General features: G+C 46.6%; 1 protein-coding gene across 11 annotated transcripts in view; it reads left to right on the top strand.

The window, feature by feature from the left end:
* Positions 1–18,413, top strand: part of WNK2 (WNK lysine deficient protein kinase 2) — a 1,473,871-nt gene that overhangs the window by 919,907 nt on the left and 535,551 nt on the right. For all 11 annotated transcript variants that reach the window (XM_069643592.1, XM_069643590.1, XM_069643588.1 and 8 more), the window contains one exon: positions 8,732–9,882. In XM_069643592.1, coding sequence (XP_069499693.1) covers positions 8,732–9,882 — 1,151 coding nt within the window. The remainder of the gene's footprint in view (positions 1–8,731; positions 9,883–18,413) is intronic.

The raw sequence follows: 18,413 nt of genomic DNA, 5'->3' as shown, positions 1-18,413 counted from the left end.
GCCCCTTCTTGGTTACCAGACTTCCCTCGGCCAACACCCCTTATCACTGCACCTGCAAAGCTCCGACTCCCTTAATGCTCGTCCTTCAGCGGACAATACAACTATTCTTCAGAGCTAGCTCATCTGACATCATTCTCCAGCATGGGGTCTGGCATGGATTCACATGCTCATGAATATTCCCCGTGGTCAGGCTGGGAATCCTCTGTAAAGAAAAAATCAGTATCAGTTTCGTTTCTGATCTGTCTTTCTTAGTAGTAAACAATCACTGGTCTCTGGGTCATACTGCCCCCAGCCAATGTCTGCCCTCTCCCTAAGCCCCTCCCCTTGCAGCCAGCCTCAGATTTTTACCACACGTTCAAGTGTTGGGAGTCCTTGTGCTTTAGCTCTCAAGCTTTTACTGCGTTTTGCGTTTTGCGTTTTTTTTTTTTTTTATTTTCAAAGAGTTTAATCTCATTTTTCGGTCAATCGAGCCTCAAGCTCCACCGTTTCTACTTCTGAACATCGGGGACCCGTTTCGGAATTTTCTACGCCCCTCAAGGACAAAGTTTCGTTGAGTTACGCTTCTTAGAGGGTTCCAGAAGATCTGAGGCCTACCTTGTGGACATGGCCCAGGACAAGGGAAGCTTGACGCCCGGATCCAAGCTGTTCAGGAACTGCCCTGGATGCGGATTACAGAATGTTTTCAAGGAGGATGAGCATTCGAGATGCCTCTACTGCCTTCACGAAGACAAACCGCACATGGAGAAGGACTGTGTGTTTTGCAAGAACATGTCGGGGCGGACCATGAAGGATCGACGTATCCGCTACACCAACTGGCTGGAAGGTAAGAACCCAGCGGGTGAGAAGAAGAGGTCCGAGCGGTCTTCTAAGTCCTTTGAGGGCGCTCCGGTGACGGGGGCCCAACAGAAGGTAAAGCACTGCGAGTCTGCGGGCACTGGGAGGGCCGAAAGGTCTGGCTCCTTGGCTGCCAGGTAGGGCACACTTTCACCGACGCCATCAACCACGAGCCAACAATCTGGCTCGGGGAAGAGAAAATCCGAGAACCCGGGTAAGCTTTTGGAGAAGTCCCGGTTGATCTCGGAGTCAGCCGAGGGGGAGCCAGACAGTGACCCTCGCCCCAAGGTGAAGGCCTCAAGCACGCCCAAGGTGGTGAAGGCCCTGATTCACCCGGCTAAGGCCTCTATTGATGGAGTCGTGGAGTCCATGGTAGAGCCTGTGGAGGCTGCACCAGTGGAGGTGACCTCGGGGCCCAGAGTTTCCCTGCCACCGCAGAGGGAATCCTCTTTTCACCCCATCGATAAGACCCCCGTGAAGACCCTGGTGGAAAAAGAGGGGGGGTGGGGCTGTTATGGACACGGATATAGCCTCTGAGGAGGAGCTGGTTGAAGTCGTGAAGGGCCTCAACAAGAGGTTTGAGGAGGTCTGGTCCCACGGGAGGAACCCTGAGGAGGCGGACGAAGAGAGCAATGGTGGCACCGACAAGGCTCACGTGGAGGAGGAGCAGCCATCGCGCACGTCGAAACCTGTGCCCGAGCCTCAGGACAGCTCGGTGGTCATTTTGATGGCAATCCAAACCTTGATGCAGGGAGATAAGAACGAGGTTGTCTCTACCCCCCAACGGACGACCCAGCAGAACCGGGCCCGGTTTCCAAACAAGCGGAGAGAGTTCATCCTCCCCGCCCTTTCGGCCACCTCAGCCTTCATCTCCTTCCCCTGATCCTAGGGATGACAGAGGAACAGATACGGCCACGACGGGGACGGATGATGACGGTGGTGACGACGGGATGGGCCTTCCATCATCGCCCACTCGGGCCTCCCCGCCCGACGAAATTGGCTCCTTCCACGCCATGATTGCCAGGGCATCCAAGCTTTTCCAGCTCTGCCCCGAACAACAAAAGAAGGAAGGCTTCCTTTATCAATGGCGCCAGGCCAAGAGGAAGATGGTCCTCGCGGTGCCGCTGCTGAGTGACATCAGGAACGAGGGACTTGCTATCCTGAAGAACCCTTCCACAACGCCTGTCAAGAGGGATCGGTGCAAGAAATACCAGGTCCGCGATTCCGCCTCTTTGTGCCTTAGGGCACAGCCGACCCCGGATTTGGTCATCTCGGCGGCGGCCAAGAAGAAACAGCGGGGGCGTCGGCTTCAACTTCAACCTCCCCACCTGACGGCGAGGGAAAGAAACTGGACGCCATGGGACGAGTCATCTCATCTGCGGCGACGACAATTAGGGCGGCCAACGCCCTAGCGATTGTGGCCCGCTACAACAGGCAGTTGTGGTACAAGATCGCTCCCCTGCTGGACTTCCTACCGGACAACAAGAGGGCGGAGGCCCTGGAGATCCTGCAGGAAGGTGAGGTGGTGTCGGACTACGCCATAACGGTGGCCACGGACATCGCTGACACCGGGTTCCACCAGTTGGGCAACAGTGTTTGCCTTCAACGGCGGGGATGGATCAAGACAACAGATTTCCACCAGGACGTACAAACCAGAGTTTTGGACATGCCCTTCAACGGGAACAACCTGTTTGGAAAAACAGTGGATGAGTCACTTCAGGCCATCAAGGCCGACACGGAGATGGCTCGGGCCTTGGGAGTTTTGCAGCAACGACAACTGCCCTTTCGTACCTCCGGAGGCAAGCAAGGTGCCTCCAAAGGATTCAGCAGTGGCTCCTCTACGTACCGCCAGGCAGCCTGTTCCTCATCTCAAGAGGCCTACAGAGGGCGTGGCAAGTCAGTAGGATGCCGTCGCCAAGGAGGCCAGGACGGCAAGGCCGCCTCCAAGCAGGACTGAACCGGCCGTAGCAACGGGTCCCCACCTGAGCACCCCAGTGGGAGGCCGGCTGGCGAGGTTCGTCAGCGTGTGGGAGTCCATCTCCACCAACCGTTGGGTGCTGGATGCCCTGGCCGACGGGCACACTTTCGAACTTCTAAAGAAGTGCCCCCAAATTCCTCCCGTGGCCAGGAAGGAAAATCACATCCCTCAACTGCTGTTAGAAGTAAGGGGGATGCTCAAGAAAGGTGCCATCGAGCTCGTCCCGAAGAGGCTCCAGGGCTCCGAGACTAAAGCTACTTCCTCGTCAGAAAGAAGACGGGTGGTTGGCACCCATCCTGTACCTGCGTCGGTTAAACAAATACATCAAGGCCCAGAAGTTCCGGATGGTCACCCTCCAGCACGTGCTGGGACAGCTGGAGGCAGGCGACTTCCTATCGTCGCTGGACTTGGAGGATGCTTACTTCCACATCCCCATTCTAAAAGGACACCAAAAGTTTCTCAGATTCGTAGTCCAAGGACGGCACTATCAATTCAAGGCCCTGACATTCGTATTGAAGTCGGCGCCCAGGGTATTTACCAAGTGCCTAGCACCAGTGGCGGTGCGGCAGCGCCTGTAAGGGATCCACGTTTACCCCTACCTGGACGATTGGCTCATCTGAGCAAGGACAAGGGAGCTCGCCGTCGAGCACACAGCATAGACCGTCCAACTGCTCATGGGCCTGGGATTCGCCATCAACTTCCCCAAATCCCACCTGGTTCCGTCGCAGATCGCACGGTTTCTGGGAGCCAAGCTCGATACAGTGGCACGATTGGCTTCTCCGTCGGAGAAAAGGACGAAGGCCATCCTGGGCAAGGTGCAGCGCCTGCTGGCCACAGACGTGGCCAGGGTAAGGTCCATCAAGTCACTTCTCGGCATGATGGCCTCTTGCATCTACCTGGTGCGCCTATGCAGGCTGTGGATGCGTCCTCTACAGGAGTTCCTCGACGCCCGCTGGATGCAAGCGGCGGGCAGCTTCGAAGACAAGATCCTGCTCAACAAGGTCTTACGCCGAGCTATTCGGTGGTGGGGCACCCACACGCATCTTGCGGCGGGCACAGACTTTCAGACCCCAACACACCAGGAGACGCTGACGACGGATGCCTCGCTGGAGGGTTGGGTGAGCGCAAACCGGAGATCTTCACGCGAGAGGCCTTTGGCTCCCGGAGGAGAGGTCACTCCACATCAACATCCTAGAGCTCTGTGCAGTGTTCTGGGCTTTCAGGTAGTTTCTTCCGTCCCTCAAGGGCAAGGTGGTGAGGATCTTCACCGACAACACCACCACGATGTTCTACATCCGGAAGCAGGGAGGAACCAGGTCCCCAGCCCTATCCAAGGAGGCCCAGGATCTGTGGCATTGGGCCGTTGCCCAGGGGATGTTTCTGGTGCCCTTCCACCTAGCAGGGATAAAGAACACCATCGCCGCCTTGCTGAGCAGGGAGCTGCGCTCATACCACGAGTGGGAACTGCGTCAGGACCAAGTGGATCGTCTTTTCCGACGATGGGGCAAACCCCAGGTCGACCTGTTTGCGACGGCGGCGAACTCCAAGTGCCAGAGGTTCACCAACAGGTTTCCCCAGCCGAGGAGCATGAGCGATGCTTTCTCGTTCCCCTGGGACGGCCTATTCCGGTATGCATTCCCTCCGTTGCCATTGCTACTGCGACTCGTCAACCAACTCAAGAGGTGCCAGTGCAGGATGATCCTCGTCGCAGATATACCGGTGGACTGCAAGAAGGTGCTTGCAAAGGCCAGGGCATCCTCAACTTTCAAGTGCTATGGACCCAAATGGAAGATGTTCTCTGTCTGGTGCCATGAACAGAAGATTAACCCTCTGCGAATTACGGCCCCTCAAGTGCTGCCGTACCTGCTGTCGCTGGCCAAGGCGGGGCTGGCTCATGCCTCCATCAAAATACATCTGGCAGCGATCTCCCGCTACACCAGAACTACGGGACGATCATCTCTGTGGTCTCATCGCCTGGTGAATGAGTTTATGAAGAGACTGTTCGTTCATTCCCACCGGTGAAGGCTCCGGCCCCGGCATGGCAGCTCAATGTGGTGCTGACCAGGCTCATGGGGGCGCCTTTCGAGCCTCTACATTCGGCACCGTTGAAGTTCCTGTCGTGGAAAACAGCATTTCTTGTGCCCATCACCTCCGCACGACGAGTGGGAGAGATCCAGACCGTATCCCGCAAGCCTCCATACTTGACTTTTCACGAGACGAGGGTGGTGCTGAGGACGCACCCCTCCTTCATGCCCAAGGTGCCGTCGGACTTCCATCTCAACGAGCCCTTGGTGTTACCAGTTTTCTTCCCGTTGCCTTCGTCGCCGGCCGAGAGGACTTTGCACTCACTGGATGTAGCTAGAGCGCTAAAGTTCTATGTGGACCGCACAAAGATTTTTTTCGGAAGACATCACAACTGTTTGTGAACTTTGGACCTGTGAACCAAGGGAAGGCCCTCTCGAAGGCTTCCATTTCCAGATGGCTTTCCGGCTGCCTCATGCACTGTCACCGGTTGGCAAACCGACCTTTGCCCGGCCGTCCGAGAGCCCATTCGACCAGAGCGATCGCTGCTACCACGGCGTTCTTGTCTGGTGTACCCCTGCTGGACATCTGCAGGGCTGCTATGTGGAGGTCGAAGCACACCTTCACGAGATTCTACTGCGTCAACCGGGATTCCACGGAGGCGTCCAGGGTCGGCCAAGCAGTGCTGCGCAACCTGTTCGCCTGAAGGTGGGCCTGGTGAGGAGGTAAGAGTTGCTTAATGTTGAGTTTATGTAATGCTTAATGTTGAGCCTTGCCACCTCTCGTGGTTGTGCATGTTGTGTACTGCTATGTATTCTTATATACATGAGCATGTGAATCCATGTCAGACCCCATGCTGGAGATGGAACAAGTTACATACCTGTAACTGTTGTTCTCCAGCATGGGTCTGGCATGGATTCACATGTGAACCCTCCCTCCTATCCCTCTGCGGCTCTTCACTTGGTCATACTGCCACTTTACGTGCTACCAAATCTGAGGATGGCTGCCAGGGGAGGGGCTTAGGGAGAGCGCAGTCATTGGCTGGGGGCAGTATGACCCAGAGACCAGTGATTGGTTACTACTAAGAAAGACAGATCAGAAACAAAACTGATTTTTTCTTTACTGAGGATTCCCAGCCTGACGGGGAATATTCATGAGCATGTGAATCCATGCCAGACCCATGCTGGGGAAACAACAGTTACAGGTAAGTAACTTGTTCCTTATGGGACCTTGCAACTGCTGCAGAATTCAGGTTTGCTTACTGAGCCCACGAAAACGTAGGCTTTCATTGCAGTAATGGAAGTGAATGTCCAAAATGGCCGCGCATCAGCGCCATATTATTTGGCTCATTTTCGCACACGCACTGCAACCATTTACAGAAAATGTATTCTTCCCACTTAACAGTGGTAGTGAGTGTTGTAATACTGTTCTAGTTTCACCAAAGTGTTTTCATAATGTTACTGTTTAGACAGTCGTATAAAACAAATACTTGTACAAGGCTTGCTGGACCTGTGAAGAGCTCTGCAGTTCTGCCAATAAAGTGTTGCAGTTTGTGACTTCCCAAATATTCAGTTCAGTGCAGGAAGCAAAGATCCAGGAACATTGTTAGCCACTAAGAAGTTCTCATGCCATGGATACAGTCTTTATTGCCTAGCATGCTCAGTGAAAGTGTTTTGAAAAGTTACCCAGTCTGTTCTCAGTCTTGAGAACATACACTGCAAACACAGATGAGCTCAGCACAGGCAGTAATGGGGAGGGTCAGGCAAGAATGTTTAAACCAAGAAGGGCTTGCATCACCCGAAAACCTGCAAAGCCTAAAGCTGGGACACTTGCTTCAGAGGATGGAAGCTCAGAATACCCTCATTGCATGGACTCATTGGACATTGGGACGGTCTCTGATGAAAGGGGCCTGATACTCTATGCCCATTGATAAAATAAGTAAACTACAACAAAGTCTTGGTGTCCTCCTTCATCCCAGGTGGAGCCCTGTTACACAACCCACAATTATATCCCATGAAGACGTCAATTACATGATGCCCATTATGAAAAGGTCATAATCTTTGATTCATACCCTACCAATACTAAATAATGAAGTATAAAGACAAAGTGGCAGACAAATGATTCAATAGAAAAACCTATAAAATATGAAAAGACAAAGGTTTAGTGGAAACTGTACATCATGACTATTTCTGTGTACGTTGCATCTTCAATGACACCAAATATTAGGCGCACAGAAAGAAAGGTGTCATAATAAATTTGAGACACCCTATAAAGCCACTTGGATATTCAAATTGCTGACTGAAATGTCCATCTGCTTGGGAAAGATGAATTGCACACCCTCATGAAAACTTGACAACCATCTAGCATCCTTCTATAAGAAGGAAGTTGCACGTTGAAGTTGGGGCTTAGAGGTGACCAGTGATTTCTTTAATAATTGTGGATGGACATGGGTACCTATCAAGGTTTAGCTCTGAAATCAGGATGAATTTGGAGAATAGAATGATATGGTTGTGTAGGGGTGGGGATGCCTATGGTATTTATTTAAAGAGTATATCGCTCTAGTTATCTCCTATAGTCCTTCAACTTTAACCCTAACCCCCTCACCAATTGGAATTGCTAGAGGTGTACCTGCAACAAATGTATGTGAATTAAATGCAGACTGCTTGCAGGGCCTTGCCTACAGCCATGAACGTTCCGTCAGATAAATGTTTTACTGTAGCCATACTGGTTTTGCATCAGATCAGACCATGATGTCCTACCCCCAGTAACAATCATATCTGCTCAACAAGCTGGATAGACTGCCCATCTCAGGAGTTCCTATACAGGGAGAGGAGATGATATTACTGTACGAGGGAGAAATGAAGGGAGGGGTTGTTGCTAAAGGGTGTGGAAGAGGACAAAGGGACACAGGGTTTGCATGGGGCTTTCCATTATTTGATACAGGAACGGATTGTAATCGAGCCAGAGAGTCTTCTTGGGGAGTGCTGAGATCCCTGCCCTGCCTTCTTTCTCACCATTCATTCTGCCCAATAAGGCACTGACGTTGACCCACATTGGAGAGCCATCCAAATGAGTAACATGATTGGGGGTTATCCCATCTGGGTTAATTTTACCCCCACGCCAGCTAGGCAGGATTACAATTTTGACTGATGCATTTGTGCATGAGCAAGGCTGTCTGTCTAGCTCTTCTCCAGAGACCTGAATGTGGCAGTGTTCTAATTACTTTGCTTAAGGCCTGTTCGTTTAGATCTGTCATGGTTTCACTGAGCCTGCCACATTCTATAGCCAGTTAGTGAGATCTCCCACAAAGGTTCCAGGGAATATGGCTTGGTTTTTTCTATAATTATGTGGCATATTTCAAGCAAAGGTAAAATGCACATATACTTGGCAATTTGCCCTGTTTCTGTGTAATTTAAAAAAACAAATATACCTTCCTGCAAAATCTCCTGTACCCCAAGAAGCCTTTTGTGAAGTTTTATCGAACACTCAGAAGTAAATTAAATACATGGGATGATTAATAAGTATTTTTGTTTTCCTTAAGTTTACAAGAGTCTATTTCTTAACACTGGTTTTGCAAATATATTTATAGATGCAGGTAATAACCACAACTAGTCTCCTATGCTGAGGGTCTCTGTCTTTCTAAAGCGACATGAGGTGGCACTGTAGCACTAAATAGTATGCTATTAAATCAGAACCCTGCACCGAGGAGGTAACCAAAAGGCTGTTGGACTGTTAACGAAAGTGGTTATGGGATTTGCACAACCAGTTTACTATTCACAGAAGTAGTTGGTGCTGTTCTTCCGTGTAGTAGACACTCCCATGTTTGCATGTGTTTCAGCAGTAGTTTAATCTATGGTAGCAATAACTGTGTTTGTTATTTGTTTTTTACATGTGTAGATACTGAGCAGCACAGAGCAGACCAGAAACTATGTTCTGCAAAACCAGAAGAACCCAATGAATTTGCAGGTCCGCTACAACCAATCCCAACCGATCTTTCTGATGGCTCCCATGCGCCTCCGTTGGCTAAGATTTCTTCTGCAAATGCAACAAACAATTTACAAACCCAATCGGAGATATCTGCGAAAGGGCATCAAGGATTGATTCTTCATGCTGAAGAAGTTACTGATATAAGCCAGACTGGCCCCGTTTCTTCCCAGACAATTGTGAGAAGGCAGCCTGACGCAGGTAACCAAGAAGTGCCCTCTCTTCAGGAGTGTTGTTCTACAAAATCCACTTGTCATTCACTCTCTGAAAAGAATGAGAGGACGAATGAGGCTTTTATTCCTGAGACGAATACTAGTCACACGAGGCCCCCAGAATCCCTTCAAACTATTCCTTCCGAAACCGCAAGAATAACTCTTCCCCTTTCCCCTGGCAGTATAGTAAATCCTTCTGCTCCACAGAGCTCTCCTACAGTAGATGCCAGTAAACCCATTTCTAATGACAAAGACAGTGTCCTTGAATCTCCTGATTTGATTGGATCGCAGCCTCCAAGTCCTACCCTAGTCCCTTCATCCATTTCTGAGCAAGGATTACAAACCCAGTCACAGTCTTCGGTTTCAGCTGGTGCAAACTCCACTGTACAACAGTCCAGTATTATTGAATCTGATGGAGAAGGGCCACCAAGAGTTGATTTTGCGGATAACACCATTAAAAGTCTGGATGAAAAATTACGCACTTTACTCTATCAGGAATATGCACCAACTTGCCCATCAGCAGAGACCCCTGAAAATGGTGTGCATTTAGACTTTTCTGTTGACTTAAATAATTTGCAAAATCTGCGGGAGGAAACGTGCCCAGCATCTGGTCAGAGAGTAGAATCGGAACTTGAAGACTCAGATACATGCAAGTATTTCAAGGCAAGTTCTACTTTGGAGGGCCAGCAAGCACCTTCTGAACTACCCCATAAACATCCAAGATTGCTTAGGCAAGCAGAGACCGTCTCTGAGCCGCCATTAAAGTTATCAATATCGAACATTTCTGCATTGAACAATGCCACAGGCCCCAATGTCTGCAGATTTGTGGAATCCGGGCCGGAAAACCAAACGGTAGGTTTATTTAAAATGGCTACTGCATCATTTCTTATTATTTTCTATTCATTTTGTAGACAATTCGCCTATGGCAGACCGCTGATGAAATTAACAGATGCTTGAACTTGCCAATCCTTTGGGAACATTTGGTCAAATGTAAAAAACTTTAGCTTTGTATTTGTAAGACCCACGGTGGATAACCTTGCTTCCCTCCCATGCTGTCAATGCCTGTCACATATTTCCGAGGCTCTGCCACTCAGTACCTTTGTTTTATCCTGGTTTAGACAATATAACCTGTCCTGGTTCCAAATTGAGTGGTGATATATTCAGTATCTAGTGATATTGCTGGACTATTGTACCATTTTCAGAACAATTTTATTTTGTAATTACTCGCTGACCACCATACAGCACTTTCCCCAAATATTCTAGAATTAGAATAAGAGTTGGACTAGTAATGTCACACGGTCCTACAATATAGTGGATGTGCTTTTTGGCATTCGGTAATAAATAGAATTTCTAAAATGGTTATTTAAGCAATATTATCAAATAACTGATATTCCTCCTACCTTAATGGAATTTCATAAAACCGACTCATTGTATGGTACATGCAGCTAGTTTGTGGGTTTTGAATCATGTGTTTTGGACTAAAGTGCTACAAATTGCCTCCCATTTAGCTTCATTTGGTGGTCTGTGGATTCCAGCCTCCTCGGGAGTTTCAGAGCAGGCCACAGTTACTCCGTTGTAAGGGAGTGAACAGTTTCCAGAAAGGAAGCCACTATTGTTACATCAATGTGAGAGTCCTAATATCAAGAGAAAAATTCAGAAAATTGTCATTCTGGTGGCAGACCTCTATCTGGCCATGACACGTTTCCCTTAATGTCAGAGTGAAGATGGTTTGTGTGCACTCGGCAGCGGTGTGTATGGTCAGATAAACCTGGGAATGCGGGGGTGGTAGCATCTCAGCCCGATGGCGATATAGAGATCCAAGAAGGTCCGAGCTACATGCAACCGACCAAGGGATTCAACAAAAATGCAGTACAAAAAGGAAATTGGGCCTTTGGGAAGATAAATCTGCCCACTGGCCCTTTTGCCGTTATTCTCATTGCATCCGAGTCTTGCTTGATATGAAAAGCCTTTTGCAAGGATTTGCTAACTAGGTCATATGAATAAGTCGGCATGTTTTTTGATTTTGAATTGTGCATAGATTAATGTATGGACAAGTTAGTCCTCTGCGCCCACATCAACGGGAGATTATCTTTCTTCCCTCACAGCTCACCTTTCAGTTATTCTAAGGACATGCTTTGCAATTTTGTTTATTTATTTCTAATGTGCACCAGACCTGAAGGTATCAGGGTGCAGCAACAAGACAATGCAAAGCTTACCGAGTTACATGGTAAGGTCAGGGTAAGGCATATAAACAGATTGTAAACAGGTAGGATACCTAATCACAGCAAGCAGGTATTACAATATGCTTTGGTGGAATATACAGATACATCCTGTGTATAGATAATACAGCAATGAGTCCTAAGGATCAGTGGATTTGAGTAGGTTAATGTAGTTACCTCTAAAGTTCAAATAAGGTTCATCTTCTCTAAGGGGGTGTGGCAGGGAGTTCCAGAGTTTGGCTGCTTTCACGGGAAAGCTACTACCACAAGCCTTGGTGAGTCTGAATCTTGGTACAGTAAGGCAATTGGCGTTGCTGGTTCTCATAGGTCTGTTGGATGTTCTTTTGTGAAATCTATCTATCTGGGGCAGCATTATTTAGTGCTTTGTGGGTAAGGGATGCCATTTTTAGAAGGATTTTATTATGAGTCGAAAGCCAGTTGTTTTGGCGTCTAGACGCAGAGATGTGTACTCTTCTGTTCACACCTAGAGCGGCTCTTAATGCATTATTTTGGAGGATTTGTATCCTCTGCTATAAAATAAATTTTAAACATGGATTGCGCCCAGGAGATGATTTTACTTCCCATACTTGATCATCAATGAAGGCCAAGAGTGTATCTGAAAATCACGTTTTGGTTCCGACAAGCAGGGGAAGGAAATAGGAGCGGGATTGCTACACCCAAGCTTTTGCCACTTTTGTGACTTTCCAAACATATCGCGACATCTAGGGAAGCAATGTGTTTCAACCCATTTTGCTTTTTGTAAGGACTATTTTATGAATGGCATTTCTACATGGGGTGGAAGTTTTCGCGTTGTCTATGCTGCGCTCACCAATCACAACCACTGTCATTAATGCAAAAACAAGTCCAAAGGGTAGGCGTTGTGAAGGAGTTTAATGACCAAGCATTTGTCACCTCTGTTCGTAGTCCTTAACTGCTTCACGCTATAAATGTAATTTGCGTGAAAGCCAAGTCTAAACAACCTGCTATGACATGCAGAAAGGGCGGCTTAGAGAGAGCCAGTGCCACAGGATGGGCACTTTTGCCATGTTTACAGAGATACTGGTTCTCTTGTCTCTTAAATAGAATGGACAGCTGATAATTTGGAGAACTCTGGACTAACATTATCTGAGATCGCTTGATTCCTAACTGTGGGCGTATCACTGGCCAGATTGTTAATGCAGCTTCCGAATGAAGGTATTCATTAGCCACTGTAACTAAAAACACCTCTAAGGTGACCCTGACTCACCTTCAGTCATGAGTCTGGTTTTAAGGCCTAATTCTGTAGGAAAGGTTGGGTAATGCAGGCAGCAGCACACACAAATGTATAACCGTTAAGAGATGAAGGATGTCCTGTACAGATAAAGATTCTTCCAAATATAATCAAAATGAAGTTGCAGGGCCACAATTGGGAGCAGTCAGCAAACCATGAGGACAAAGGAGGATCCAAGTGATCCCCCTCCAAAACACAATCCAGTGCTGCAAGTCCTTCATTTCATCTGCCTGACTCGGGCCTTGATTGAATATCGGTGTCCGTTTTCTTTATTAGTGGTGCAGTCACACCCAAGTGACCATGCACAGCATGGCCTACTATAATTCCCTGCATCCATCTGTCCCAGTTTACCATGAGCCCAGGCAGGTTAAGGGAGATGTCGGCGATCATCTCTGGAATCCCATCCAGCCCTGTAGACATCCTAAGGAGGAGAGAAATCCCAGCACCTCTCCACGAAGCCACATCCAGCACTGCAGGCCCATCTTCTCATCCCACAGCCTTGAGTGGCCATCGAAGGATCAGGATGCTTTCCTATTACTGCAGGCCCACCCATGTGGCCTTCATATCGCCCCTCGTCCAAGAGTCCTCTCTGCCATCCCAGTAAAGGACACCACAGTTAAGTGAAAGGATTTGGTGGCCATGTTCAACGTATAATGAGAGTTTACCACTCCACGATCTGTTGCGACTTGTCTGTATTTCAAACTCATTCACACTATTTTACTTGTAATGTCTTGTACATTTTTCTGTTGAAGATGTGGAGGCAATGATACAGTCTTGAAAATATAAAATGGTTCACCTGTCCTTAAGACCCTGTACTGCTTAATCTTGGGAAAACGTTCATCCTACCACAAGACACTGCAGGGCCACAGTAGATGAAAGTGTGTGCCTGCTCCCTAGGGCCCTGTGTTGCTTTACATGTTAAACCATGATATGAATCATTTGATATCATTATACCTGCTAAAATTGCGGATATGTCCGCTAAGCCAACATGTTTCTTTACGTTACAAACTGTGCAATCAAACCTTGTCACTGGAATGACTATGTGCTAAAATTGTGCATCTGATATCTAAGGCCTTGAATTGACTCACATCTGAAACTGCCTAGTGATCCCTTAAAAACGGATAGCTATGATTGTTGAAGGTGTGCGCCTGGCAAATGAGGCCCTTTGCTACCTTATATTTGAAATTGTGTAATGATCCCTTAAACCCTGGGATAATTATGTTTGCAAACAATTGTATATGTGGCCTCTAGGGTCTGCTATTGTCTTACATAGGAAACTGTGCAATGGCCACTTAGATTTTGTGACAACTGTGCTTGCTAAAGTTGTGCAATTGGCCCCTGAGGTCCTGTGTTGCCCTATGTTATTTAGTATTTATTTTTGCATTTGTAGTAGGGCACTGAACACTTGGGTATCTAGGTGCTAGTTATGTTAGGGAAAGGGGGAATGTGTTGTACAGGTAAAGGTAAACGGGGAAGTCAGGAGGCATATGTGCAAGACATTCAGCAGTGGTACAGTGCTTTGGCTCCGAGGAGCTTATGCTAAAAGACAAGTTTCAAGTTTCTCAAGTTCTAATAGGAGGGTTCCATTCTCAAGGATATGGGGATCTTGTCCCACAGCTTGGCAGTGATGACAGGGAAGCTTGAGCCATCTGCAGTTTGGAGGATGAAGGTGGGTACTTTGAGCAAGTGGTCGTGTGAGGATCTCAGTGTGCGAGAGGGGGTGTGTTTTTCCATGCGCTGAGAAAGGTAGGCCGGTGCAGTTTGGGAGAGGCAATTGTGAACGACGAAAAGGATCTTGAAGTTGAGTCGCTCTCGGATCGGTAGCAAATAGGTGTCTTTTCATGCTGCTGAGACGTGGGCGTGTTTGGTAAGGCCGAGGGAAGCACGAAGGGCATTGTTTAGGATGATTTGCAGCTTTGTCAGGTAGCGTGCTGAGGAGTCAGCGAAGAGGGCATTGCAATTGTCCAATTTGGACACGCCCGTCATGCCGTTCTTTGAATGAAAATACTGTGCAAAGATATGGGCGGCATGGTTGTGGGAGACTGGGCTCCATACAGAGCACCAGTCTACAATTTTTCATTTGCATGGCAGCAGCAAAAGGGAAGCTGCTTTAGCGGGTGCTGCGCTGCAACAATCAGGTAAGTGGGGCTGGGGAGGGTGTTGGGAATCTTAAAAAATAAAAAAAAAAAAAGGAAAGGAGGGTGGGGAGAAGATGGCGGTCCGGGGCAAGGGAGGCAGCCTGCGGGTTCTGTGGAATGCAAGCTGAGATCAGTGGTTTCAGCCTGCCATCTGGAGAACTGGATTGGCTGCGTCCTCCCCACCCGGGTGCTAATTTAAATTCAGTAATGTTCCCTTCGACCCCGTGAGAACTAGAATTGCTAAAATGGTGACGCCGGTCATTTAATAGCCTGTTACTTACTAAACCGGGCCTGCCCATTGCTCTCCTGATCTATTATGGCGAGAATCAACGTTGCTACAACTAATATTCTGGAGTTTGCATATTCCCTGGCTTAGGTGTCCATATCGTAGAACTGTCAATTTTCATTACTTGACCATCTTGATATATTGGCTGAGAGACACCCCTCAGTCTTGGGACTAATAGGAATACCTGCATGACTAACCTGAGGTGTATGATATATATAAACATGTAAGTGGCTAGCCTAAATATGGACCCCTTTCTGCCACACACACTCAACAATTGACAATACGTAGGCCATCAGGTCTCCCCTCGCACCTCCTGACGCCATCTCCTTCATGCCACATTGTACAGATGTACCCCTCCTCTGTGCCCCTCTGTATATCTGTTCTGTTACCTCTTGAAAAGCGCTTAGTTGGTTATCTATATTGTTGTATACCTCTGTAAAGCACCTCATTGCTTCTCGAAGTTAGGTCCGTGCTCAATAAATACCATACTAATAATAATAATTAGTTACCAGCACAACATCGGCTTCGAGAAGTGGGAAACCTTTCAAATAAACTTTTATTAAGCTTTGGAAAATGGTTTGCTGACTGCTATTACACTCTTAAAAATATATTCTCCCCCCTCAGGGAATACCTGAAGCACTGAAGATGCAGCTGATGAATGAACTGCCTAGAATTGAATCCGAATTGCTGTATACGCCTATCCTTTCTCTCCCCACCCTCTCCTGTAATACTTAGTCTATGCAAGCCTGATTGACTTATTCATGTTACGAATACCCAATGCTAAAGGTGATACTCTTTTTTTTTTTTTTTTCTTATTGTATAATGCCAGTAAAAAAGAAAGTTAAAAAAAATGTATATATTCTGATACATGCATATCTTCCAAAGGCAATTAAGGACGTGACAACCTGACCTACTAACCCCAATAGAAAACACACAATTAGTTTGCTTGATGCAACATGCATTGTAGCTAACGGATAGCTTCTTAGAGTTCTTAGTCTTGAGTAAGATAACAGAATTCTTGTATGTCAGGCAAATGGACTGTAAGGAATGCTTAGGAAAGTGTGCTATTGGATGATCTGATTGCGGCAACAGCGATACATAATTCCCATAGATTTAGGAACTTATACCTGATGGCCCTGGGGCAGTGACTGATGACTACATTGAGAATAATGTCCTGGCTGATTTCGATGCTGCACTTTACTATATTATATAGTAATGATTTAGTAGTAGATGGTAATATCCCAAGCAAGGGAATTTGTGGGGCGTACATTGGCTCAAGATGTAGTTAGTCTTTATTACAAGAATTTGAACATCACCCTGGCAGAAGGATCAGTCTCACTAAGACCTCTAAACGTGAACAGTAGCCCAGGTGTTGGTCATGTTCCCATTTATTAATTTAAGTAAACCCAAGAGGTCTGGACTGGCTTCACAATATTTTAATGACATTCTAGCCCTCACTAGATTCCATGATGCCTTGAAAATAGCCTTAATTGTCCTAATATTGTAAAAAGTATGATAGATCTATTATTGAAACTTATAGGACTATAACATGCCGAAAAATAACTTAACATGTCTATTTCTCTTAGATGGCATGTTCAAACTTTTTGGGTAGACTATCTTGTTAAAGCTCCAAGACTGAGGCATATAACTTACTGACCCAATGCAACGGGGCTTTAGAGAAGAGCTTGGAACCGTTCATCAGAGCTTGAACACCAATGTAATTCCAGCGAAATCTGTTTTTATGAATAGCCTGTTTTGTTGCCTTCATGGTCTTCAATACAACTTTTTGAGTTTGTGAACTGGGGGCAAGCTGTGAGACTATTGTGATCTGGTTATCCCCATCAGTTTGCTCAGGGTGATTATCGCCCGCCACCTGCACAACATGGTAAATGCACCCAGAATGGCACGACTACATTCTCATTTAAAATTGAGCCCAGTGTCCACTAGACCTTTGCGATGGCTCGGTTATGTTTTAACTTGATTATGAATATTCTCTATCGAGCTTTACACGGAAGGGCGGTCCTTCCACATGTGCATAAAGTGCCTAACCCAATGCAGGATTATATCGATATTTGTGTTATTAGCAAGGTCCCCGTTTTCTTTGTAGAAGCCTATTACAGCATACACCAAGTAGACTTTGCCAGTGGGACTCGGTAGTACTCTTGTATCTTTCAGACCAATGCTGAAGTGATTGAGACAGTTACTTATTAGGATAATGGTCAGTTTTGCAAATAGTTTTTATGGCCATAAACATATTGATATGCAAGCAGCAAAGAGGTCACAAGCGAATGATTTTTAGATTTTGAAACCAATATTGGGAGCAAGCAGTAAATCCCATGTATAAGGGCAAATGAAGCTAAAGTGACATTGGTAGCCCTTAATGGATCGGATATTTGGGGATTTCTAAAGAACGTCTCCATGCAAACATTTGAAAATTGAACATGAATTTATTCAATCTTTATTTAGGTGGTGGCCCTTTGAAGTACACCACATATTACAGAAAACCATTTCATACCTATAATATCAGAAGAAAATACATATACAGCAATTAATCCTAGATGCATTAAGCTAAAGATAATAAAACATGGCGCACAAATAGACCAGTGCAGTATAATTAAATAAAAAGGCAATTTGCAACAGCCGAATCATTTTGTCAAATTGCACAGGCTTTGTCAAGATTACTCCTTATGCTAAGTATTACATTTGGTGAATCAACAGATTAACAAATGTGCATTGCTCATATTCCTTACATTCAATTCTGTGAACTGTTCTAAACTGTAGTCTCCTGGGCTTATCATATAAAGGGTAATTGTATAGATGGTGGCTGATAGTCTATCCTAAAGTCCACAAAATGGCCTCTTAAATTCCCTGTTTCTAACGGATGTTTGAAAAAAAAACAGTAAAATGCCTAAACGCGCTTAATAGGTTTAACATACATGGTATGAGGCAAGTCAAGGTATTGTTTAAAGTCTAGCTGTTGTTTATCAAATGGTATTGGGGGGACAGACTAGAATGAGTGTGTAAAGCAAGAGGATCTTTTAGGAACGATGCCTCACATGTCCTTATTAGAATACTTCTATCATGGAGACCATGTCTACAGGGGACTTTCAGAGGTCAAATAATCCCAGGGAAATGCATATAGATTTTACACAATTAAACTATGGGATTTTCTTTTCCCCAGTAGATGTCAATACATCACATAATGCTTTGCAATAAAGGAACAATTTAGGGCTGCTACAACTCTTAGAGCAATAACAAAAGGAGGTTTGAGGTTGATGGCATAAAAAATTCTAAAGTTGCCAAGTTCTAGTTTGGCCGGAATTGACGGACCACTATATGCTCGCCTTAGAGCCGCTTAAGGATTTTCTTTTCTTTGAAATATGCTATTATTTGGGGGGGCCCCAAATTTCCTCACCAGAGGTATTCGCTGATAGTGATAGAGACGGGGTCTTATCGGCACACATAAAGTT

Source organism: Ambystoma mexicanum, chromosome 2p (assembly GCF_040938575.1).
Source record: "Ambystoma mexicanum isolate Mex_15411 chromosome 2p, UKY_AmexF1_1, whole genome shotgun sequence".
Lineage (NCBI taxonomy): Eukaryota > Metazoa > Chordata > Amphibia > Caudata > Ambystomatidae > Ambystoma > Ambystoma mexicanum.
Note: the sequence above shows the minus strand (reverse complement) of the source record. Positions and strands in the feature narration are given on the sequence as shown.